General features: G+C 37.2%; 1 protein-coding gene across 1 annotated transcript; it reads left to right on the plus strand.

Annotated features, from left to right (window-relative positions):
- Positions 1-4,827: 4,827 nt before the first annotated feature.
- LOC136266845 (uncharacterized) lies at positions 4,828-20,614 on the plus strand. The gene is made up of 4 exons (XM_066061871.1): positions 4,828-4,971; positions 5,031-5,072; positions 17,115-17,292; positions 17,341-20,614. The coding sequence occupies exons 1-4, from the start codon at positions 4,929-4,931 to the stop codon at positions 20,492-20,494; spliced, it is 3,417 nt and encodes a 1,138-aa protein (XP_065917943.1). The 5' UTR covers positions 4,828-4,928; the 3' UTR covers positions 20,495-20,614.
- The last annotated feature ends 329 nt before the right edge of the window (positions 20,615-20,943 follow it).

Below are 20,943 nucleotides of genomic sequence, written 5' to 3' on the forward strand. Positions count from 1 at the left end.
AATATGCAATACCCACATCCCTCTGCCATTCCTGAAGTACTCCACAGCAGCTGGTTTCATTCAATCATCAAACTGACTGTGCCTCCAGTGGCTACCAGTTTCATACCCATCTGCTTGACTTAATGCTTTAGTCTATGTAGTTACTATGTATTTCCACATATAAAATGGTTCAAGTAGATTTATATTTCCCAGCTGCTCATAGATTTTATTCAATTGAACGTTTTATTCATTGTTTATCACTGCAGTTGCATACAGGTACTATTTTTAGCACTAACCTTATTCAGAATCATAACCCAGTTAGCCTTTACTGTATTCATGCTCTTAGTGTAATATTTTCGTCTGTACTCTTGACTCTTCTATAGTTGTACTGGGTTATGAATTTTGAAAATTAGTAGCAAAAGCTAATGAATAATGAACTACCTTCCTGCATGCATTTTTAGGTCAATTAAATGGGAAACAATGAATCTACTTGGAATGTACCTGGCAACATTCTTTCTTAGATGGTGTATGTGATGATCCACCAGCAATGAATTATGTTCAAAAAAATAAACAAATGGTGTAAGGAAAATTTTAAAATCATTTGCTTGAGGAAATAATTAGTACAACAAGGGAAATCACTCTATGTTCTATATGTGTCAGGAAAAATAATTTGAACATTTAGTTACACTATAAAGGCCATACAAATGCTATTAAAATACTGTACAGCTAAAAATTTTTGACACAAAACATGCGTCAGCCACAGGAAAGCCATGGATCATGCGCTACAGCTCAATATCTTTTTCTGTAAGCAAAATGAAATGGGACACAAAGGAGGACAAAGGCAACTGCCAAGTCCATAATGCACTGTATGTACTGCAGTATGTTAAAAGGCACTTGTCGGGCTGAAGCAATGTCTATATTGCAGTGAAAACATTACAGCCATAGCCTTATCTATCCATTATTGAGTTACAATTGGCTGAATTCAGGCATCAGGCAGGTTAGTTACTCAGATAATTCAGTCGGATAAAAAAGAATTTAAAATTCCGTAGCAACAGAACTTACATTGGAAGCAATTTTGGCAGCTTTCAAGCTTGACTTTAACCAATACTGCCAAGGTGCCATGAAGATATTGTGAGGCAGCTGGTTCTGGTCATTTGTTTGAGAGAAAGCACAATCTTCCATAATACCTATTATACAGTACTATAGAGGTTATGCTGCAGGGGGGCATTACTCACAAAATTTGACACCATTTTGAGTAGAGTGTTTACCAATACCCACAATACATTAGAAAACTTGCAACTCGTTTTTCTCATCCATCAGGGATAGTTTAGTCACTGGTTAGAATTGCATTTCTTTACAGTTTAACATATGTATTCATTAAAACCGTAAGTTAGTCGCTTTTAAAGATTGCTGTGCAATGCTCGATACTTTGTCCACTCATTACATGATGAAATCCTGAAATGTTCTGTATTCTTTAGTGTTCACGTGACTACATGCATAACCTCTGTACCATATTATATAATAACATACCAAGTCAATAGTTCCTCATAGCTATCAATTCTCAATACAGCCCAGTGGCGTAGCCAGGAAAAAAGTGTTACCGAGGCAAAGTTTATACGTTGAAATAATTGGAATGGTCAGCTTCTGACTCAACTCAGTGATTCATGTACACTTTCAAGCATGGGTGATACAGCATTTGCAGGTTGATTTTCTGGTTGGATGGAAGAAATTGTTTCAGAAGACTCTGAGCATTTTCTACATGTCATAAGTAATGTTCCAGCTTACAGCATGCCATGCTTCAATTACAGTATTAGACTAGTGTAATTACACTCAACACAAAAACTGAATTACTCTAGCGATGTTTTGAGTGATCAGATCACCATGCATGAACTACAAGTCATAGTCATGCACACTAATTTTTTCAGTATTGATCTGATATATGTGATGTTTAAGTCAGAGATTATCTCTTTGATGTGATGCTCAACTGCATGTGCTAAGCATGTCAAGCTAGGGATGCTCCCTTAAGGAAAATTTTGAAAATATATGCTTTGAAATGGCATGTGGAGACTATTTTTGTATAGTAACTACTAATGCATGATATGCATGATCAATTGATTAACATAAATGTAAATGATTTAGACCAAGCAGTGTAATGAGATCAGTGGTTATAATCTGTACTGAATGTTCTATTAGAGTATATATTACGATGACTGCTCTATTAGAGTATCTCGATCTTTTTACAAATTCAAGTAGCTGAAAAGTGAATGCCAGACTGTGTCACCATGGGTTCTGGCCCTGCTTAGCACTACAGCTATAGATGCTATTGTGTGTGGTACAGTAATGCTGTCTAGTAACGTTTGAGTAGAAAATTCGGGGTGCCATAACTCAGACCTGCTCAGCCCGTTCACTGAGTTGAGCATTTTTTACCGAGGCAGCTGCCTCGGTTGCCTCAATGGTAGCTACGCCGCTGCATCCCATCATGAGAATCAAGATCATTAAATTTGCAACATGATTGTACCTTCAGGTGCTTTAAAGGCTAACTACAGGCTGGGATAAGAAACTATTGACTTTGAACGGTTCATACCATATATAGCTATTAAAACATACAAATATATTAGCTACTGTTATAGCATGATAGCTACATACAACAGTAGCTAATATATTTACATATCATGAACCACAGTATATAATGGTTCATAATAGAGGTCGCTTTTGTTTTTTTTGCCTAAATCCTAATAGAACACACACGTAAACATCACCTTAGGAAGCTCCCCAACCACAAAAGGAGCCTTAGAAGTTAATTTGGAAGAAATATAGGTCCACTGGAAAATAAGGAGCCAATTAAAGTACTTTTTAAATACTGAAAAAGGGTATTTTGTTCATTTTATTTTTATAGTATTATTATTATCATGAACCACAGTAAAATTATAGTGGTTCATAATAGAGATCGCATATGTTTATCTTAGGAATGCACCCAACCACAAAAGAAGCCTTACAAGAAGTATAGGTCCATTGGAAAATACGAAGTCAAAAGTAACCAATAATAGCACTTTTATTTTTTTCCACAAGGATATAGAGCAAAATGTGAGTACTTTTGGGGGATAAAACTACATAGCTTTCCTTCCTTTGTCTTTCTTCATGTCCATGACCTATTTTTAAATACATATTACAATGATAACACCCATTCTCAAGCAAATTTGCTTCTTGTAGGTTCACTTTACCATTGATCTTCTGACTTGGTCTCTGCAAGGGTAACCAATGTGTTAATTAATAAGTATCCAATCTATTCATATTAACATGTTCATTTGGAAACCCTATATCATTACCTATACTTAACCACAGTATTATTAAGTTAATACATACTGTTGCATGTGTACCACAGTGTACTTGACTTACTGTGACCACATACTGCACAAGTGTGCATGCCTATATAAATCAGAAGCCATACTATTGCTGACCACAGCATGTTATACTGCCTATAGTTAGAGCTGTATAGGATACAAAGCATACAATACACTGGTGTTTGCTAACTAGCTGACTACTTAACAGCTATACTGTACATGATGACTGACTTGATATATGCATGTTTTAGTACCATGTAATATCAAGTACCACCAGCACCTCTTATTATCATGTTAGCTATGTATTAATGGATTTAAAATTAATTAAAACATAGGAATAGAGATCACTGAAAAAAGTAAAGAAAGAAAGAGTCAAACAAGCCAGTATGTTAAACACACACAAATCTCTATTTGGACTCAAATAAACACTTGTATAGAAGCGTTCTCAGTACTTATACTGCTTTTCCTTAGTTACTACCATATATCTATTGAGTCCAAATAGAGATCTATGTGTGTTTAACATGCTGGCTTGTTTGACTTTACTTTTTTCAGCGATCTCTATTCTCATGGTTTAGTTTTAAAACTATTTTAGTTGAAAGCTATGGTATGAGAGAACACTTCAAGGCGGGAGACAATATAACAAAATGCTCCTAAACTGAAGCAGAAGACTAAGGCACACAAGAATGCTCATTACAATTAGTTACAGCTCAGAAGTATGGTGTATCGTTTACAGGGGAGAATTTCCGCAGATGGGCCGCGAAATTTTCGCGGTAATAACTTACTCGCGGTAGACGAAAGTATGTTGGAGTCCGACTAAATTTAAAGTGGTGTACGTGAACAAGGCACATTTGTCCACACTATAGCTACTAATTTGTTGTTCTTGTTATTTTATTGGTTGTGAAGTACTTTTCAAATGGTGATAAGTGAAGTAGGCGTGACTCACGACGACATAGCTAGATAATTAACGAGATTACGATCAATTAGAGTATATATACACAGTAAAAACAAACTAGTGAACGTCACTACTAAATGTAATGAATGTCACTACTAATGTCTGCCACAATACTCACCGGCTATTTTTGTGTAGTGACGTTCACTACTAATTTTGTAGTGAACGTCACTACATTGACCACCAAGTAGTGACGTTCACTACAAAAAGTCTGAACGTCACTACTAATGTCTGCCACAATACTCACTATTTTTGTGCAGTGACGTTCACTACTAATTTTGTAGTGAACGTCACTACATTGACCACCAAGTAGTGACGTTCACTGCAAAAAGTAGTGAGCATTGTGGCAGAGCAATTCACTACTAAATTTTTACAGTGTAGGGATGGACATGGCTTTTTCATATCTTCAGCCGGACTGCACCTTACTGATAAATGAGGGTGGCTCCACGTATGACCAACACAATTCCGATAAGTGGGCGTAGCTTACGAAACAGAAATTCGCGAAAGTTTCGCTCAGTGAAACTTCTTCCTATGCGGTATACAACTGTGACCCCCCACGCTCGCAGGTGGGGGTCCAATGGCACGTGCTAATGAATATACGTATTTGGCCTGAGAGAACGAAATGAATAATAGTGTGTCTGGTTGACCAGTGAAAAAGAATGCTCAGTATACCCAGCAACAGAGATATCATTGTCAGTGCAGGTTAGCTACTTCACCGGCGGGCCTAACTGAAATCACCTAGCTATTGTTTCTTTTTGCAGGGCTGTTGATTACTGCCAGTACAGTGAGAGGAAACTTTCTAAGTTAGTCAGTAATGTATGCATCTATACTAGACTAATTCGAGATCTACTGGCTACATTAGCGTTGACCCGAGGGCTGCGCGAGACTATATGGCAGGGGTGTAGCACCACTCTGGATTCTGGATTTACCATCGAGGTCCGGGTTAGAATCCCGAGACTAATGTCAGCGCCAGTTTTGTCTACGTTTTATCTTTACTCACTTGACTGATAATGGCAACAGCTAATAGCTAGCTACCAGCCAGAGAAAACTTACACATAGCTACAAATTACTCTATTACTTATACAATTACTTACTGACAGCTACAATTAATTACATGCTACGGTTGACTGGGGACTCTGATGGTCTGCAGGAGTTATGGTGAACTAATCATGTGCCCATGCATTATTATTATTATCACATAAACAAATTTTACTGGTGGCTAGAAAGAGTTGGTAGCTATTAATTGATTTTTACAAGTAGCTCTTGTTTTAAAATTGATAAAAGTTTTTTTTGTCTGCAGCCAGCCTTCCTGCCAGTTTGCCGACTGCCAGCTTGACCATCATCAAAAGTTTAAATAATAGGAGCTTGAACAACCACCATTGTACATCATGCATGATGACAATCTCATTCACTTAGCTACAGCATGTGCTTTTCTGGGCTTAGATGAAATATGTAATGTTCAATCATTATTGTACGTAGTTAGAACCGTATAGCTGATACAAAACTATTAGCGGAAGAGCTTACTACTAGTACAAGAGTTTATAGGTAGTACATTTTTGAAATGATCATGAGTTTCTAGTTTAGATTTCTAATTATGCAAACAGTCCCCAAATGCTGGCAAATTATTAAAAGTGCGATTGAAACATGATGAAATTTGATATTCAAACAGTGCATGTATTGTAACAGGATATGGACATGAGGTTTGTGGGTAGGCATTGAGGTAGACCACAAGTGCATGTTATAGCTGTTGCATGGTACTTAAAGTTACTTAAAAGCCTCTGAAATTACATTAATGACTTCAAATTACTAAAGCTTTTTTTGATGTGGCTAGAAGTTGTTTGTTCACAGCTTCTGAATTTCATTGCTACACATATCATTGTAGTTACTATAGCAAAGTTACAAATCTGTTCCAATTATCATGCGGTTAGTACTGTGGATCATGCAATGCAAGTTTTGCACTCTCTCACATGATCAAAAACCAGCCTCATCACAATGTCCAGGAAGTATCAGTTAGGTAGTATAATCAAGCCCAAGAGTGCCTTCAGTGTGACCCAAAACTTTTTAGATTGTTAGTAACTAACCTATATATATCACCATGCAAGTGACAGTTTTGATTGTTAGTCTTAATTAGCCTTTTTAATATTTGTGGGTACTCTTATATATATTTTTGGGTACTGTTACCTATGATGCCAATATTTTTGATAAATTATTACAAGATTAATTAATAAAGCCTATGTTGAGGTGCAGTGATAGGTATAGCTACTAGGTCATTAATGGAGTATGATGTTTCCACTCTACTTATATATAGAAAACCAGCCAAGAATTTTGCAAGTATACTCATACCTGCCAAATTAACCATGATATTTTTATTCTAGATTACACAAACAATCGATCTTCATTTATCACCTATAGGATCAAATACTTTGAATTACTAGAGTACCCAAATAGAGATCACAATTTTTTAAATTGTGATGTCATTTTGGAAAAGGTTTATTGATAGCTAGTCTCGTCCACAGCCACCCACGCGCTTGATCACGCGAAGGTCGTCTGGTGACATTAGTCCAACTTCTTGGCCCAGGAAGTGTGCATTAATAAAGTATACACCTGAAAAACTAGCTTAGTAGTTGTCTAAAGGTCTTCTTTGCCGTTAATTGTTGTTTTAAGTCGAATGCTAAGAAGGTTTTTGTGCATAAAGTTTTAATCGGCATTCATTAGTTACTCCAGCAATTTTTATAAAGTGACACTGCTTTAAGTTAGTGCTGTGCGATAATCGTGATAAATCGATTATCGCAAAGACTCATTATCGTGATAATCGAAATCATGAAAATTCCATTATCATGATAATGATAACTTCCGGATATTACTGTAAACTACAAGTGGCCAGGGAAAATTCTCACAACATGCTTTAGGTATAATTTATTGTCGTAATATTAACTTCTAGTTTTAGTTAGCAGACAAGTCGCACAATGCTAAATGTATAGACATATATAAGTATTAAATTTATATTTATATGTGCAAAAAGTTATCGTGATGATCGTGATAATAAGGTACATTATCATGATATTAAAAATTATATTATCGCGCACCCCTACTTTAAGTGAATGAAAAGTTTATTCATTTGAATGTAAGCATGAATGAGCACAAGAAACATGTTTGTAGCAATATTCCACTAGGGCCAAGAAAGTAGACCAAAGTCACCAGACGACCTTTGCGTGATCAAGTGCGTGGGCAGCTGGGGACGAGACTAATTGATAGCCACAGAAGCCTCGCCACAGCAGATCACTGAAATCCACAATGCAAGGCCATTAGCTAACCAGTTTCACAATGAGCCTTGACAGAATTGATTAGGTATAACCAGGCTCAAAAGTGCACTTATATGCCTCTGTCCCCATTTCTCTTCACTGACAGCTCAAGGTGTCAATTTGTTTTAGCATGTGATGGCTTCCCTACATTTGTAATGGAAATCATCTGTATTTTCTGTAGTGACTGGATTGATTACAAAAGACATTTCTCATACTGTTCTTTGTTTGTAACACTGCATGTGTAGCAGGTTGAAAATAGCTGAAAACAAACCATAATGGCCACTTGGCACTTACCAGTAAGTAATTGTTAGGCGCTGTACGTTTAGATGAAAGCAATAAATCTGGCACCATTATTTCTTATGATATGCAGTATGTGCGTGTGTACCAGTCATTAATTATGTTATAAAAAGTAGACAAACCAAGCGTAAGGAAAAATTAGGAATTTGATTAGGATCATAGTCCCAAAAGTAGTGAAACAAGAAACCAGAGGTCACCTACACCTGAAAATATACTAGAATCCCTACTATTCAGTCTGTACCCATTAGGGATTAAATGCCTACTAGTACTATCTGCAGGTGTAGTAAACTTTCTTTGTTTCGCTGTTTTTTCTATGATGATTCCTAATTTAATTCCACTTGTTCAGTAGTAAGAAAGCAGCAGAACTAGTGCCCTGTGGTCAGGGCATTAGTTGTATTATGCCTGTTATCTGTATAATATCCCACCGACAGGGCATTATACAGATAGCCATTGTGCTGTCCACTGGGTGATATGAGGTATGTATGTACACCAAAATTTCCTTTGCTCTGCCCACGCAAAGTGCTACGTATAGAGTTTTTCATTTTATTATGCAGAAACAGAAACAATTACATAGTCGGGAATCAAGGAAATCAAGAGAAACAGGTTATCTGGGAATCAAAATAATTACCATGCACCTGGTCTGGGATAATTTATTAAATATCCTGTATTCAACAGGTTATTAGTCCTCTTGCAGATCCCTATATAGTTATTAACAAAACAATAGAGGAAAGTACTAGAGTGGGCTACCAATGGCAGGCCTATGCCTGTTCTATTAGAGAGTGTCGATCTAAGAAGTATGTACAATGCAATTGAGTGTTCTGTTGCAGTTTTCAGCTTCCACGGACTGTTCTATTAAGGGAGTATCGATCTATTTTCAAACAAGTAAGCTGGTTTGAAATATCCACCTAATGTACTTGCACTATGTTGGCATAGCACTCCAGCCTATTGTGCTTTTTATTGTGCTTTTTATTGTGCTGGCATATTTATGATGCAGGGCATAGTCTCAATATGTTTATTTATTAAGGCTTTACAGCACAAGTGCTGAAGGTCTGTAGGACACCTGGTCCTACAGCCTGTTTAAAGTTGTTACATGTTATTTTGGTAATGTTAAAATCAGTTTATTTAAAAGGAATTAGCTAGCTACTGTTAATCTAGGTAATTTCACATTGTATAGCTAGACCTCATTAATGCAGAACAATAAGCACCCACATACAAGCATGTATTTTAAAATGTTGGCAAATCACAATGCCTTTATACTATAAGTGCTATTAAATTAATCTTCAGTGGCAAAACTCTTATTGCACATACATGCATTGGCAAAATATAATCAGGGTAGCTTAGCATCTAATTTTGAGGAAATCGTTATGAAATGGATAAAAACACCAATTTTTTTTCTGAAGGTTTGTTGAAGCATTTGGACCATTTTAGAAGGAGTGCCATGCCCCCATTATTATTAGTTACTGCTTGTAGCAACAAATCTAAATACTCTAATAGAGCAGTCAACCACTAACAGATATATTGTATATATCTCCTTTGATAAGTTTTAGTTAATAATTTATCTGTAAAACACAGTAAAAACAGTCTGAAATGCTATAATAGACCTTCTACAATCTACAATATTCCAAGGAAGTATGACCCCAGAATGACATCCAAATTTGCTGTATTATTCTATGTAAAGATGCAAGGGTACGTTGTTCAGCAAATGAGTTCATTTGCTGAACAATCTGCCATTGTATCTGTAAACTAGCTTTTCGTAAAGACAATGCTAAAAATCATCCACTGCTGGAAGTTCTAAAAGGTACTGGGAAAGATGCATAAAATTGTCTAAAATCTAGACAGCTTTCTTGGATGGCTACTATAGCACTTGCTCCAAGCACATATTCTTGCCTTTTCCCTTGAAAGCAAAAGTTAGGTTGTAATTGGAAGAGTCTGTAATATTAACTTTTTTTTTCAGAATTGCCTTAATATTTTAGAAAACGTGTTCAGCACCAGTGTCTAATAATCTATATCAATGTTTGAGCCACAAGTGGCTATATATACGTAGCTCCGACACACTACACTACGATAAGTTTACTATGGTAACCTGGTATTTCAAGCATTTGCTTTGCATTGGTCGATTTGCAACCTTACCTGGGTATGCAGATCCGCATGCTGTATTATTACTATGTGGTATATTAAGCCACAAAGCCATCACAACTTTAGAATAGACTGTCTTTTGATGCAATGTTCAGTAGTAAACTAGTTTGCTTGGTGTATCATAAGCTCTGAAGTAATCACATGGACATTTAAGTCCGTTTTCTGCTTTGCATTTCAAGTACTTCCATTATAACCAGGTTTGTAGATTTGTCTGCTGAGATACACTGTATGTTTCTGTGTGCATCTTTTTGAAACTTGAGTGTTGCCTTGTACACTGTCTACTCATGTGACACTCTATCATTTCATCTAAAATCACATGGTGGTAAAATTACATTCTGTGTAGTCATAACAAGGGGACAAACTCCAGGAGTTAATTACCACTAGATATCCATGACATTCACAGCATAATGTACTTTTAAAAATTCAAAAAATGCTTACAAATTAGCATGATAGGTTCTAGACCATCAAAATGTCACATATAAATGTTAGTTCAATCTTTAACATTGGCAGAAACTTTAAAAGGTGCTGGAAAGATGTATAAACATAACTATGTGAGGGCTGAATACAAACTGGCCATCAAGTAGTCCCAGTATAGTATATTTACGGTGTTCACTTGGAAGAGTGAAATGCACTTCGTTTTTGAATTATATTTGGCATTCAATATGTACAAACTTGTCAAATGAATCAGTAAAATTAAATGGTATTGTAAGTTAACTTCTGTATGTGTGCAATTTGAGTGGTCTTCTTTATGCATCTAATGTTAACAAACATTACCAAACTGCATGGTGTGCATGAGCTATACAGTAGGTTGAGATAAAATTTGTGCATTAACTAGTCAAAATGCCTGTTGATGTATTAACCAAAGTACGATTGTTAACATGTGTCTTTAACATTGGTAGAAACTGCCACTAAATGGCTATATACTCCAATTACAGTGCCATCACTAATTCACTTGACAAGTCTGTACATATCGAATGCCAAATTAAAATAGGAAACTACATAAGTGCATTTCACCTCTTCTAAAATAATTATCGTGTTACTGTTGTTTAAGACATTCAGAGCCCTTTAAAGATTTCACAGCCATCTGCAAAGGCAAAGGCCAAAATGGTAAAAATCAACAGTGAGATACTACTAAGAGGTGTATTGTTTGCTGCTTCAAAAATGCAGCAACTAACAAGAGGATCTGGCTCTCCCTAACCACCTACAACTTGCTTGTTTGTGCCCCTCCCCTTACCAGGTCCTGGATCTGCCCCTGTAAGTATATCATACACTGGCACTTAGTATGCACGAAGGTGCTGGGTGACAATTTCATAGTTAGTTTGACTTTGGTTCACTTTAGTTTCAGGTGAATTCGTAACATATAAGTGGTGCATAATTTTGTGAGTTTTATAAGCTGATCTTGGTCTGGCATAAAGTTTAGTATTTTAATCAGAAACATGGCTCCTCCACATTAAGGTGAGAAGGGAGGGGGGGGGGGGGCATTTGCCCCAAATTCCCTATCCTGGATCTGCCATTGCTATAAATGTACTACACTGGGGATAATTAACGGCCATTTTGTTTTCAGCCCACACATTATTAGGTTTGGTGGGCACTCCTTCTTATATTGATAAGTACATTATAAAGAACTTGTGTACCAAAAATGGTGCTTTTATCCACCTTGTAACAATAATTTTGCTAAGCTACCTCACTAATTGAAATGAACCTAAGTGAGTTCCTGATACGGCATAGAATCTACAGTGTACAGCATGTACCACTCTAATCTATAACACTAGCTATCTACTTTACATGTATACCAGTCTATATTGTGGTTACAGTGCTATGATAGTTACTGCACTGGACTGTGGAGCTCACAGATGTGAGTTTGAATCCAGCTTTGACTGATTATTTTTTGTCATGCCTATTTAGTTCCAGTACTTCCAAGTGGTCAATTAATTACATTTTGTGGCTGTTTTTTAATGAACAGTTTGTTAATGGACAGTTTGTCAATGGACTCCTACTAAGTGCCCTAAATGCAATCTGAGATACCCTCTAAGTGCTCCGTGTATGAATTTGTTTATTTACAACGGATAGGAACACAGCTGTGGAATGGTGTATACTACTATGGGCTGTGGACTATAAGATGTGGACTGGATTATTGACTAAACACTAACTTATTAGAGTTAACTGACATCTGTGATAAGTGAAGAAAACCTGATTTTACACATCACGGTACAGCTAGTTACAAGCCCTTCATAAAAGTTTGGGACTTCCACATAGTCCGATTTTGCAGGAATAGTCATGCTGTTCCCTTCTGATGATGTAGTTCTTCGTCACAACTATATGCCTATTGCTATTTAACATGTTTTTCCAGTTCCAGTTATCTATAAGGACCACAGAAATGTATACATATTATATTGCCCATAACCATTTTGTCATGTGTCATCAAAATTCCCTCGTTTGTATTTGCTCTACACTGTAGACTATCAGCAGACAATGTAAATGCCTCATAAAGAATGTGACTGTGACATGTGCACGTGGTGTGTGTACATGTCTTGTGTACTGCTAGCAATACAGCAACAAGTTTTCAATTTTTCAATAGAACAGATTGATGTTTACTTTAGCTACTGTATTGTGTTACATGGAAATAAGAGAAATAGTCACTCAGTTTACAGGTTTTTGCAATTGAATTCGTCACCTTTGCAATTGAATTCGTCCCGTTTGCAATTGAATTCGTCGGTATTGCAATTGAATTCGTCCCGTTTGCAATTGAATTCGTCGGTTTTGCAGTTGAATTAGTCGGTTTTGCAATAGAATTCGTCGCGTTTGCATTACAATTCGTCATAAACAAAACGGCTCCAAGAAACCAACCCGTTCATTAAGAGATGAACTATTTATGCCTTGGAGAGTTACACTTGAGACACTAGAAGGTAATTGGAGCTGGTAGTACGTGAAGCTGATAGCTGTCTGACAAGTTAATTAGCTTGCTCGTGAGTGACCACACCCATCGCGAATGGCGTAGTAGAGTTTGGAATGTTGCTGGAGAGGCTGTAGAGGAAGAATTATTGCGAGCTGTTTACTACTGTTGTGCTTGAACAAGTTCTTGTAGCAGCTGCTACATCATGTTTTCGTGTTTGCTCCAGCTGCCATTCTTGTTACGGACGAATTTATCTGCAAAACCGACGAATTCAATTGCAAAATCGACGAATTCAATTGCAAATGGGACGAATTCAATTGCAAAACCGACGAATTCAATTGCAAACGGGATGAATTCAATTGCAAAAGCGACGAACTCAATTGCAAACGGGACGAATTCAATTGCAAAGTCACCGAATTCAATTGCAGCCTGTACTAAGAATTCAGTACCAGTGTTCACATGATTATTTTTATACCAGGGGCAGATCCAGGGGGTTCTTTGGGGAAGGCCTTGACTTCTACTTTTTGGCTGAAGCACATGACGTTTGGTGAAACCAAACTCAGTTTATTATTATAATAAAAGATTACTTAATATTATACAAAATTTACTGACCAAACCTAGCAATCACTTCTCTTTATCACGAAATTTCCCAAACTGCTTCTTTATCACTGTCAAGTTCCTTAAAATATTTTCAATGATTTACTATTTATTATGCTACGTTGAGTGCTATGTTTAATCTTCAATCATTTTGCAAAGCCCTGGAATGGTAAAATTCAACTAAGAAACAATGTTGTAATGTGATTTTTATTTTCGTATATCACAGTACCTTCCACCTACTAAGCCTTTCACAAAATAATTATTGAAGAGGTCCCTTAAAACTGCCTCTGTGGTTCTGCCATAGAAAGTAAAGCACTCTAACCACATCCTCTTAACAACTCACTGGTATACATTTCAATGAAATGACACATTACTTTTGGGTGTTAGTACTTAAAGTGTATCAGTATGTATAATCATGTATCATCACCTCAAATGTTAGAGAAGGTGTATAAATGCAGGAGCCATAAAGCTAGGGCAGTGACAGGGATGGTACGTATATAATTTAACTTTCCTAGGAGAGAGTACTTTTTACCTCTGTTGCTCGTTAATCCATTCTAGACATTGTTAGTAAATCATCAATTTTTTTGATAAACCATCTCTGAGTGACATATTACATGATTGATTAGGGGTATTGAATTTAGTGAATAATCCAGAACTTAAGCCCTGAAGTTCGAAATTGAATAAAGGTTTTTAATTGAATATCAACACATTATATAAGTTATTCTGTAGTTATGTCACAGTAATCCTAGTCAGTCTTGTAGGCATATTATATTCATGACTATTGATATAACTACACTTAAGTATATGTTAAAGCATAGCCGCAAGTGCTATATGAAAAATAAAGTACGAGGCGCGTGGCTGAGATGCTAATAAAGCACGAGGCGAAGCCGAGTGCTTTATTAGCATCGAGGCCAAGCGCCGAGTACTTTATTTTTCATATAGCACGAGCAGGGCTATGCTTTAAATGATTTATGGAACTGTATAGTCGTGTAGCTTCACCATACACTAGGACTCGTAATTAACAAGCGTTGCACGAACTATTAGCAGCCTGAACGCACACAAACTAGTTTAACAAAGTAACTCACGCGTATTTCACCATAGTTTGGCATAGTAGACGTTCATCGCGTCTTTTGGCAGGTTTTACTCGCAACCCACAATTGATTCTATTGCGAGTCACATGGTGAAGTATTTCCATGATATCTCCAGGACTTGTCCATTTACGTTAACAAACGTAACAGCAACGTTACCTTCTCCCACCCATCATCGAAGCATTTAGGTATGTCTATAAAAGCAATCCAGTGGTGGAACTCGTATTGGCTGGGGTGATTGATCACTCAACGCGGCAAGGCTATCAGCCTTCACCGGCTTGGGTGATTAGTCGTACTGGCACGAGTCCCGTAGGCTATTAGCCTACACTAAGGCACGTGGGCAACTGTGCTTTATTGCACCGCAAAGAGTGCTTTATTCAACGAATAAAGCACTCTTTGCGGTGCAATAAAGCACTCTTTCTGGTCGATGAAGCAGTTGGCTGGCTGAGAGTGTACTTTATGAACTTTAAAGTACACTTTTTCCTTTGATCTCGCCCACGCAAAGTTCTATAATACGTTATTAAGAATCCAACATATACTGTGGCTAAATCACCACATAGCTAAATCAACAGTTATTGCAATCTGTATGCTCCTAAATTACCCATCATAGTTATCCGTGATCATGGCTCATGGTAGTGAGTTGCACATACAAGAAAGCTCATTTCTCAAATAAATATCATAAAGCAGCAGGATTTTCAAGGGAGAAATTTTTGTGGTTTTGTGGATTAGCAGCTATCTGCAAATACCCTCCCTCCCCTTGAAATTTTCAGAAACAAATAATTTGAACCTCGAAAATTTGGATGGCACCGATCCCCCCCCTCCCCCTTTGACAAAATGCTATATGTTAAGCCTGAGCTACATTTTCACAGTATATACAGTAATTCATGTGCACACTGCTGCCATTTTTCATGCCATATTTTTCAGTTTTTATATATACATATACATATATATACTCATCTAGCTAATATGAGACAAATCAATGCCTAGTAAATTGGGAAATTCGTTTTTTTGCTGCAATCCTTTTATTCATCATTTTCTTATTCCCTAAGTGGATTATGAAGCCATATAATTAGGCTTTCCATTTATTGTTACTCCTGTTGCTATTTTATTATTAGCACTTTACAGTGACCAGCACTTAAGGTCTGACAGCAACATGTGCTGCAGCCTTAGGATTACCTAACCTAATTTCAGGGACTTAGACCTAATGACTTGACTTACTGACTGACTGAAAAGGTGTAACAGAAAGGGGGCCAAAGTAAGGAAAAAAAATCCCTCCAGCCCCAGGATTCGAACTGCAGGTCACCCAATGTCTAGTCGGAGCCACACTCAGTCTTCCTCCAGGAGGGATGGATTTTCTTCCTTAAACCTAAAGTATTTATTACTAGCACTTTACAGTGACCAGCACTGAAGGTCTGACAGCAACATGTGCTGCAGCCTTAGGGTTACCTAACCTAATTTCAGGGACTTAGACCTAATGACTTGACTTACTGACTGACTGAAAAGGTGTAACAGAAAAGGGGCCAAAGTAAGGAAAAAAAATCCTTCCAGCCCCAGGATTCGAACTGCAGGTCACCCAATGTCTAGTCGGGGCCACACTCAGTCTTCCTCCAGGAGGGATGGATTTTCTTCCTTAAACCTAAAGTATTTATTATTAGCACTTTACTGTGACAAATGCCTTATTAATATTACGTAGTACTAGTATTAAGTAGTGCCAGGAATTTTGGCATATCCTCCATGAAGTTGGCTATTCAAAATCCCACTACTACAAACAATTGTGAACTAGACTACCTGGGCTCGATTGACATTGTCATATGAATACACTGTAAAAGTTTTGAGAGAATATGACAAATGTATGGGTAAACATTCTCAACATTGGTACTCTAGTAAAGCAGTCGGCCACTCTAATGGAGCAATCACTCACTCTAAAGCATATCAAGTTTACTTACCAGTACTTTCGTAAGTTACTAGTTAATTTATCTACAACAACAGTTACATAATTAATAAAAATAGTCTACAATAGTTTAGGTTTTCCTATCTCCTAGACTCCCCAGAATGACATCTGTGACCGTTGCTCTATTGTATAACTTTCGCTGCCAAATGTTCCCCTCTGTCCACAGTTTGCATTGCTACACTACCTCTGTTTTAGAGACTCCAGATTGAGAAACTTGATACTTGTTGCCAACTTTAAAGTGTCTATTGATGATGATGGCTTCAGCTGCCAGGACATAATTCTTAATAAAATTATTACAACTAACACTTTGCATTTTCATGACATTTTATTAGAACAATACCCTTGTGTTAGCTATACTGAAACTGTCTGCACATAGCAGTTACATGATCACTGATAAGATACAATATCATTATCTAAATGTATACAAATTAATTTTAGTAATTGCAAATTCTATGTTCAAGCTACATATTATAGTCATGATTATGATTTTAGATATTTTATATCAAACTCAGTTAAAGATTTGTCTTTGATTTGCTAGTAAGCCATATATTATGAGTGTCAAGTGTTGATTTATTCCACAGATGATATTGACGCAGATGGTGTTCTTTCTTCACAATGGAGCCTGATAGCTCTTGCAGTAGTTTTACTTCTATTTGTGCTGACTTTATGCTGTTGCTGCTATTTGATGTTGGTAGTATTGCGACAACGTAAAAGAAGATTAAGAAGGGAAGTCCAAAGGCAAAGCCCATTGCAAAAATGGTATGTTAACTTAAATGCTTTGCTTGATTTTACAATTGCATTTTGCAGTAAAAGTTATGATGAGAAAAATAAGCAGTTTTCTCAAGAAATGCCTGCCAATAACAAGGTACTACTGAAGCAGAAGAGCATGACAACTCTCAGTGTTGCCTCAATCCACTCCAATGATGTGTCAGAAGATTTAGCTGGAAATCAGCCAAGTACTAGCATATCTCAGAATGACACAACAGTCAAAATGCGTCCATTTTTAGTATGTAGTGATGTCTTACAAACTGATAATGCAATAAAGGTCCCTAGCCATGCCAATGTGACTATTGATACCAACTTTAGTAAAGAGACAGTTGTCGAAATGCACACACTATTAGCCGACACTTTTCAAACCAAAACAGCCACGAAAGCACATGATTCTGTTAGTGTTAGTGTACAAAATAGTTTGCCTCTTGAAACCACTTTTGGTCATGCAGTTGTTACAATGCATAGTTCTCACAGTGGCAGATTGCATCGCAATGTCACACTTCCAAGTGAGCATGAAGTGACCGCCACATCCAGCACAGATACAACAAATAACGTGCAGCCATCATCACCACCTGTTAATAATACACTTACTGATGTAAGTAGATCAGGCAGTATCCCACCAGCTGAAAAGCATGTAGTATGCACAACATCCATGATTACTAACAGTTCAGGTAGTACTGATATACCAGGTTCTCAAAACCGAGATGACTGTAATATGATAAGCACCACTGTAGTAAGCAAGATGCAAGACAATGATACCTCCATTGAAACAAGTTGCTTGGAAAGTCATTTTGCACCTGATGACCCTGTGTGTAAAGTAGTTAAATTACAAGAATGTACTCCTGTGACACCACTCTCTGTAGATAATCCTAATAATGCTTCAGACCATGAAGGTAACCTAGAGACTATCACTGAACTGGATTATAAGAAGACAAATTCACTGCTAGTTGTCAGAGGTACTGATCAAATGAACACACCCATACTAAATGGAAAAGAAACTAGTGGCATTAATGTAGATAGTGAACACAAGGCTGCAATTGAGATGTCTTTAACAAGCATCAATCCGTTAGGTTCTGGTGATGCACAAGGAAATGAAGTTCCTTCATCAGTTACCAATACTCACAAGCCCAGTTTGGAAGAGGAGAGTGCTTTGGAAGAGAAAAGTAGCTTGGAAGAGGAGAATACCATGACACACTCAATTGCAACCAATAAATTGGACATCCACAACTTGAATAGTGGCAAGGAAAAGTCTGGAAATCCATTTGGCAAACTTGGCAGGGGATTGGATGAAATACAGGAAAGCAGCTCTTTTCTATGTATCAATATTACACCAGACGATGAATCAAGAGAAGAAATACCTGTTAGTGAACCTGAGGATACAGATATCGTGCTTGAAGTGCAGTCACCCTTGATAGTTAGCTCTGATATTGCTACAAATCATGATGACATAACCGTAGAATTAGGTGACAAGAGTGAAGCTGCAACTGATGTCTCATGCTCAGGTGACCTGCAAAATGTTGATAATGACCTGAATCAGAGTACCCAACCAAGTGTTTTACTTCCAACAGTAAACACTACCTTGCAACTACCACAACACCATGATGTAAATGATACTCATTCAGTTAATGGAACAACTGATGATTCCTTTGATGGACAAGGTTCAGTAACAACACATGCACCTAACCATGGATCAGAGAATACAAATAAACAGATTTCCGATGAGGTGGAAGTTACTACACAGGCACCCATATTGGCAGACACTAGCTTTGAAATTTCTGCTCCTTCATCAGTTAATGATTGTGATCTCAGCGATTCCTGCAATGGACTAGGTATGTTATTACCAGTAGAGAAACTTGGATCAAACAATGGATTGAGTAAAAAGATAGCCAATAAAGTGGAAGTTACTTTACAGTCATCCACATTGGCATATGATAGCACAGAAGTTTCTACTTGTTCGGCAGCTAAAGACTGTGATCTCAGTATCGTTGCACCCAGTGAACTTCAAGAAAATTTTATAGTCACTAACACCAGCAATATGGATGATGACTGTACAACTAATAACATTTCACCTTCCAAGGAGTGGTCAAATGATGCTGCAGAAGAGCAGTCCATCCCAACTGTCACTGACATTCTCAACAATCTTCTACAAGCTTTAAATGAAACAGAGGCTATCACAATACTCAATGATGAGGAGGCATTTTCAATGCATTCAACCTTCATAACAAATGACAATGCATCTAATGGAATAGATGATGACCATACATCCAATGCAGAGGTGTTTTCAGTTGATGCAGAAATGCAGTCCTTTGTAACCACTACAAATATTTTCAATAATCCACCAGGGTCTTCTAAAGAAACAGACTCTATTACAACACCCAATGATAACGAGACATATTCAAAGCATTCAGCTATCATAGCTAATAATATTGCAGCAATGTCCAGTGGTATGGATGATGAATGTAAAACCAATACTGAGACGTTGCCAGATGATGCAGAAGTTCAGCTATTCCCAACTATTACTGATAAACCACCACAATCCTCAAATGAAGCAGAGTCCATCACAACATCCAGTGATAAGGAGACATTTTCAACACATTCAGTCATGCCAGATGAGATGAATAAACCAACAATTCCTGTTCGCAAACGTAAGAAAAAAACTTCAGCCTACAATAGAGCATCACATAGTTTACATTCATGTCAAGAAGGTCTTCCTCACGATGATGCTGAGATGCGCAATACTGAGATGTACACTGCCAGTGTTATTGGGATCAGTAGAAAGCAATTGCATAATTTAGTTCCACACCATGACAAAGAGATAGGTACACCGAGTATGCCAAATGTCAGTGTAACTTTCTCAGAGAATAATCTTACAGCAACTACAGTGACAAGTTCAGCACATTTTACTCTTTACCCCAACAAAGCTAGTGGTAGTAAAGACGAATATTCTAGATCTGGTGGTACAGCCACTAATCATGCTGCTGCTGTAAAGATGCAGAGAAATCCAGCATATGTAACAGTCAGTTATGCAGCTCACACTGGAGCTCATGAATATGAGTGTATTCCTTTAGTTCTTGAAGAAACAAAGCAGCCCACAACTACTGCCAGTAATATTGCAGTAAAAATGGAAAGGAATCCTGCTTATGTGACGGTCAGTTATTCACAGTCTCGTCACTCACGGCACCATAAGTAATTTTTTTATATTTTCAGTATATTTCCTAGTAAAACTGAACATTATTAAACATATGAACTAGTCTGCATAATGATTGTTGATGTTGTTTACCACTACTGATATAGTATGTTAGAGGTGTAATCAATGTTAAACACACAATTCTGCATGATTCCAATAGATTGGAGTGCAAAGCTACATCAAGGATATGACCTTATGCTTGCTCAAGAAGTGCCTTAGTAATGTACAAGTGTTTATTATGCTATAATATTAAGTGATCTCCCAGGTATCTAGTGGAACAGCATTCACAGAATAAAACCATTTACTGGCAAGAAGTCGATGTTTAACACAGGTTGAATGCAGAGAACATCTCAGATCCTAACTGCTGTGGTTCCTTTGGTGCATACCTAGACTGCATATTGCTGGGGATCAAGTCACCTCTGGCCATAGGTCTGGGATTTTTCTGTATTCAC

This window comes from Dysidea avara, chromosome 9 (genome assembly GCF_963678975.1).
Source record: "Dysidea avara chromosome 9, odDysAvar1.4, whole genome shotgun sequence".
In the NCBI taxonomy this organism is placed as follows: Eukaryota; Metazoa; Porifera; class Demospongiae; order Dictyoceratida; family Dysideidae; genus Dysidea; species Dysidea avara.

Coding starts and splice junctions, on each gene's coding strand:
- LOC136266845 (XM_066061871.1), top strand. CDS start 4,929: ATGCTCAGTATACCCAGCAACAGAGATATCATTGTCAGTGCAG. Junction 4,972..5,030: donor AGATATCATTGTCAGTGCAG/GTTAGCTACTTC, acceptor TTCTTTTTGCAG/GGCTGTTGATTACTGCCAGT. Junction 17,293..17,340: donor CAAAGCCCATTGCAAAAATG/GTATGTTAACTT, acceptor TGCATTTTGCAG/TAAAAGTTATGATGAGAAAA.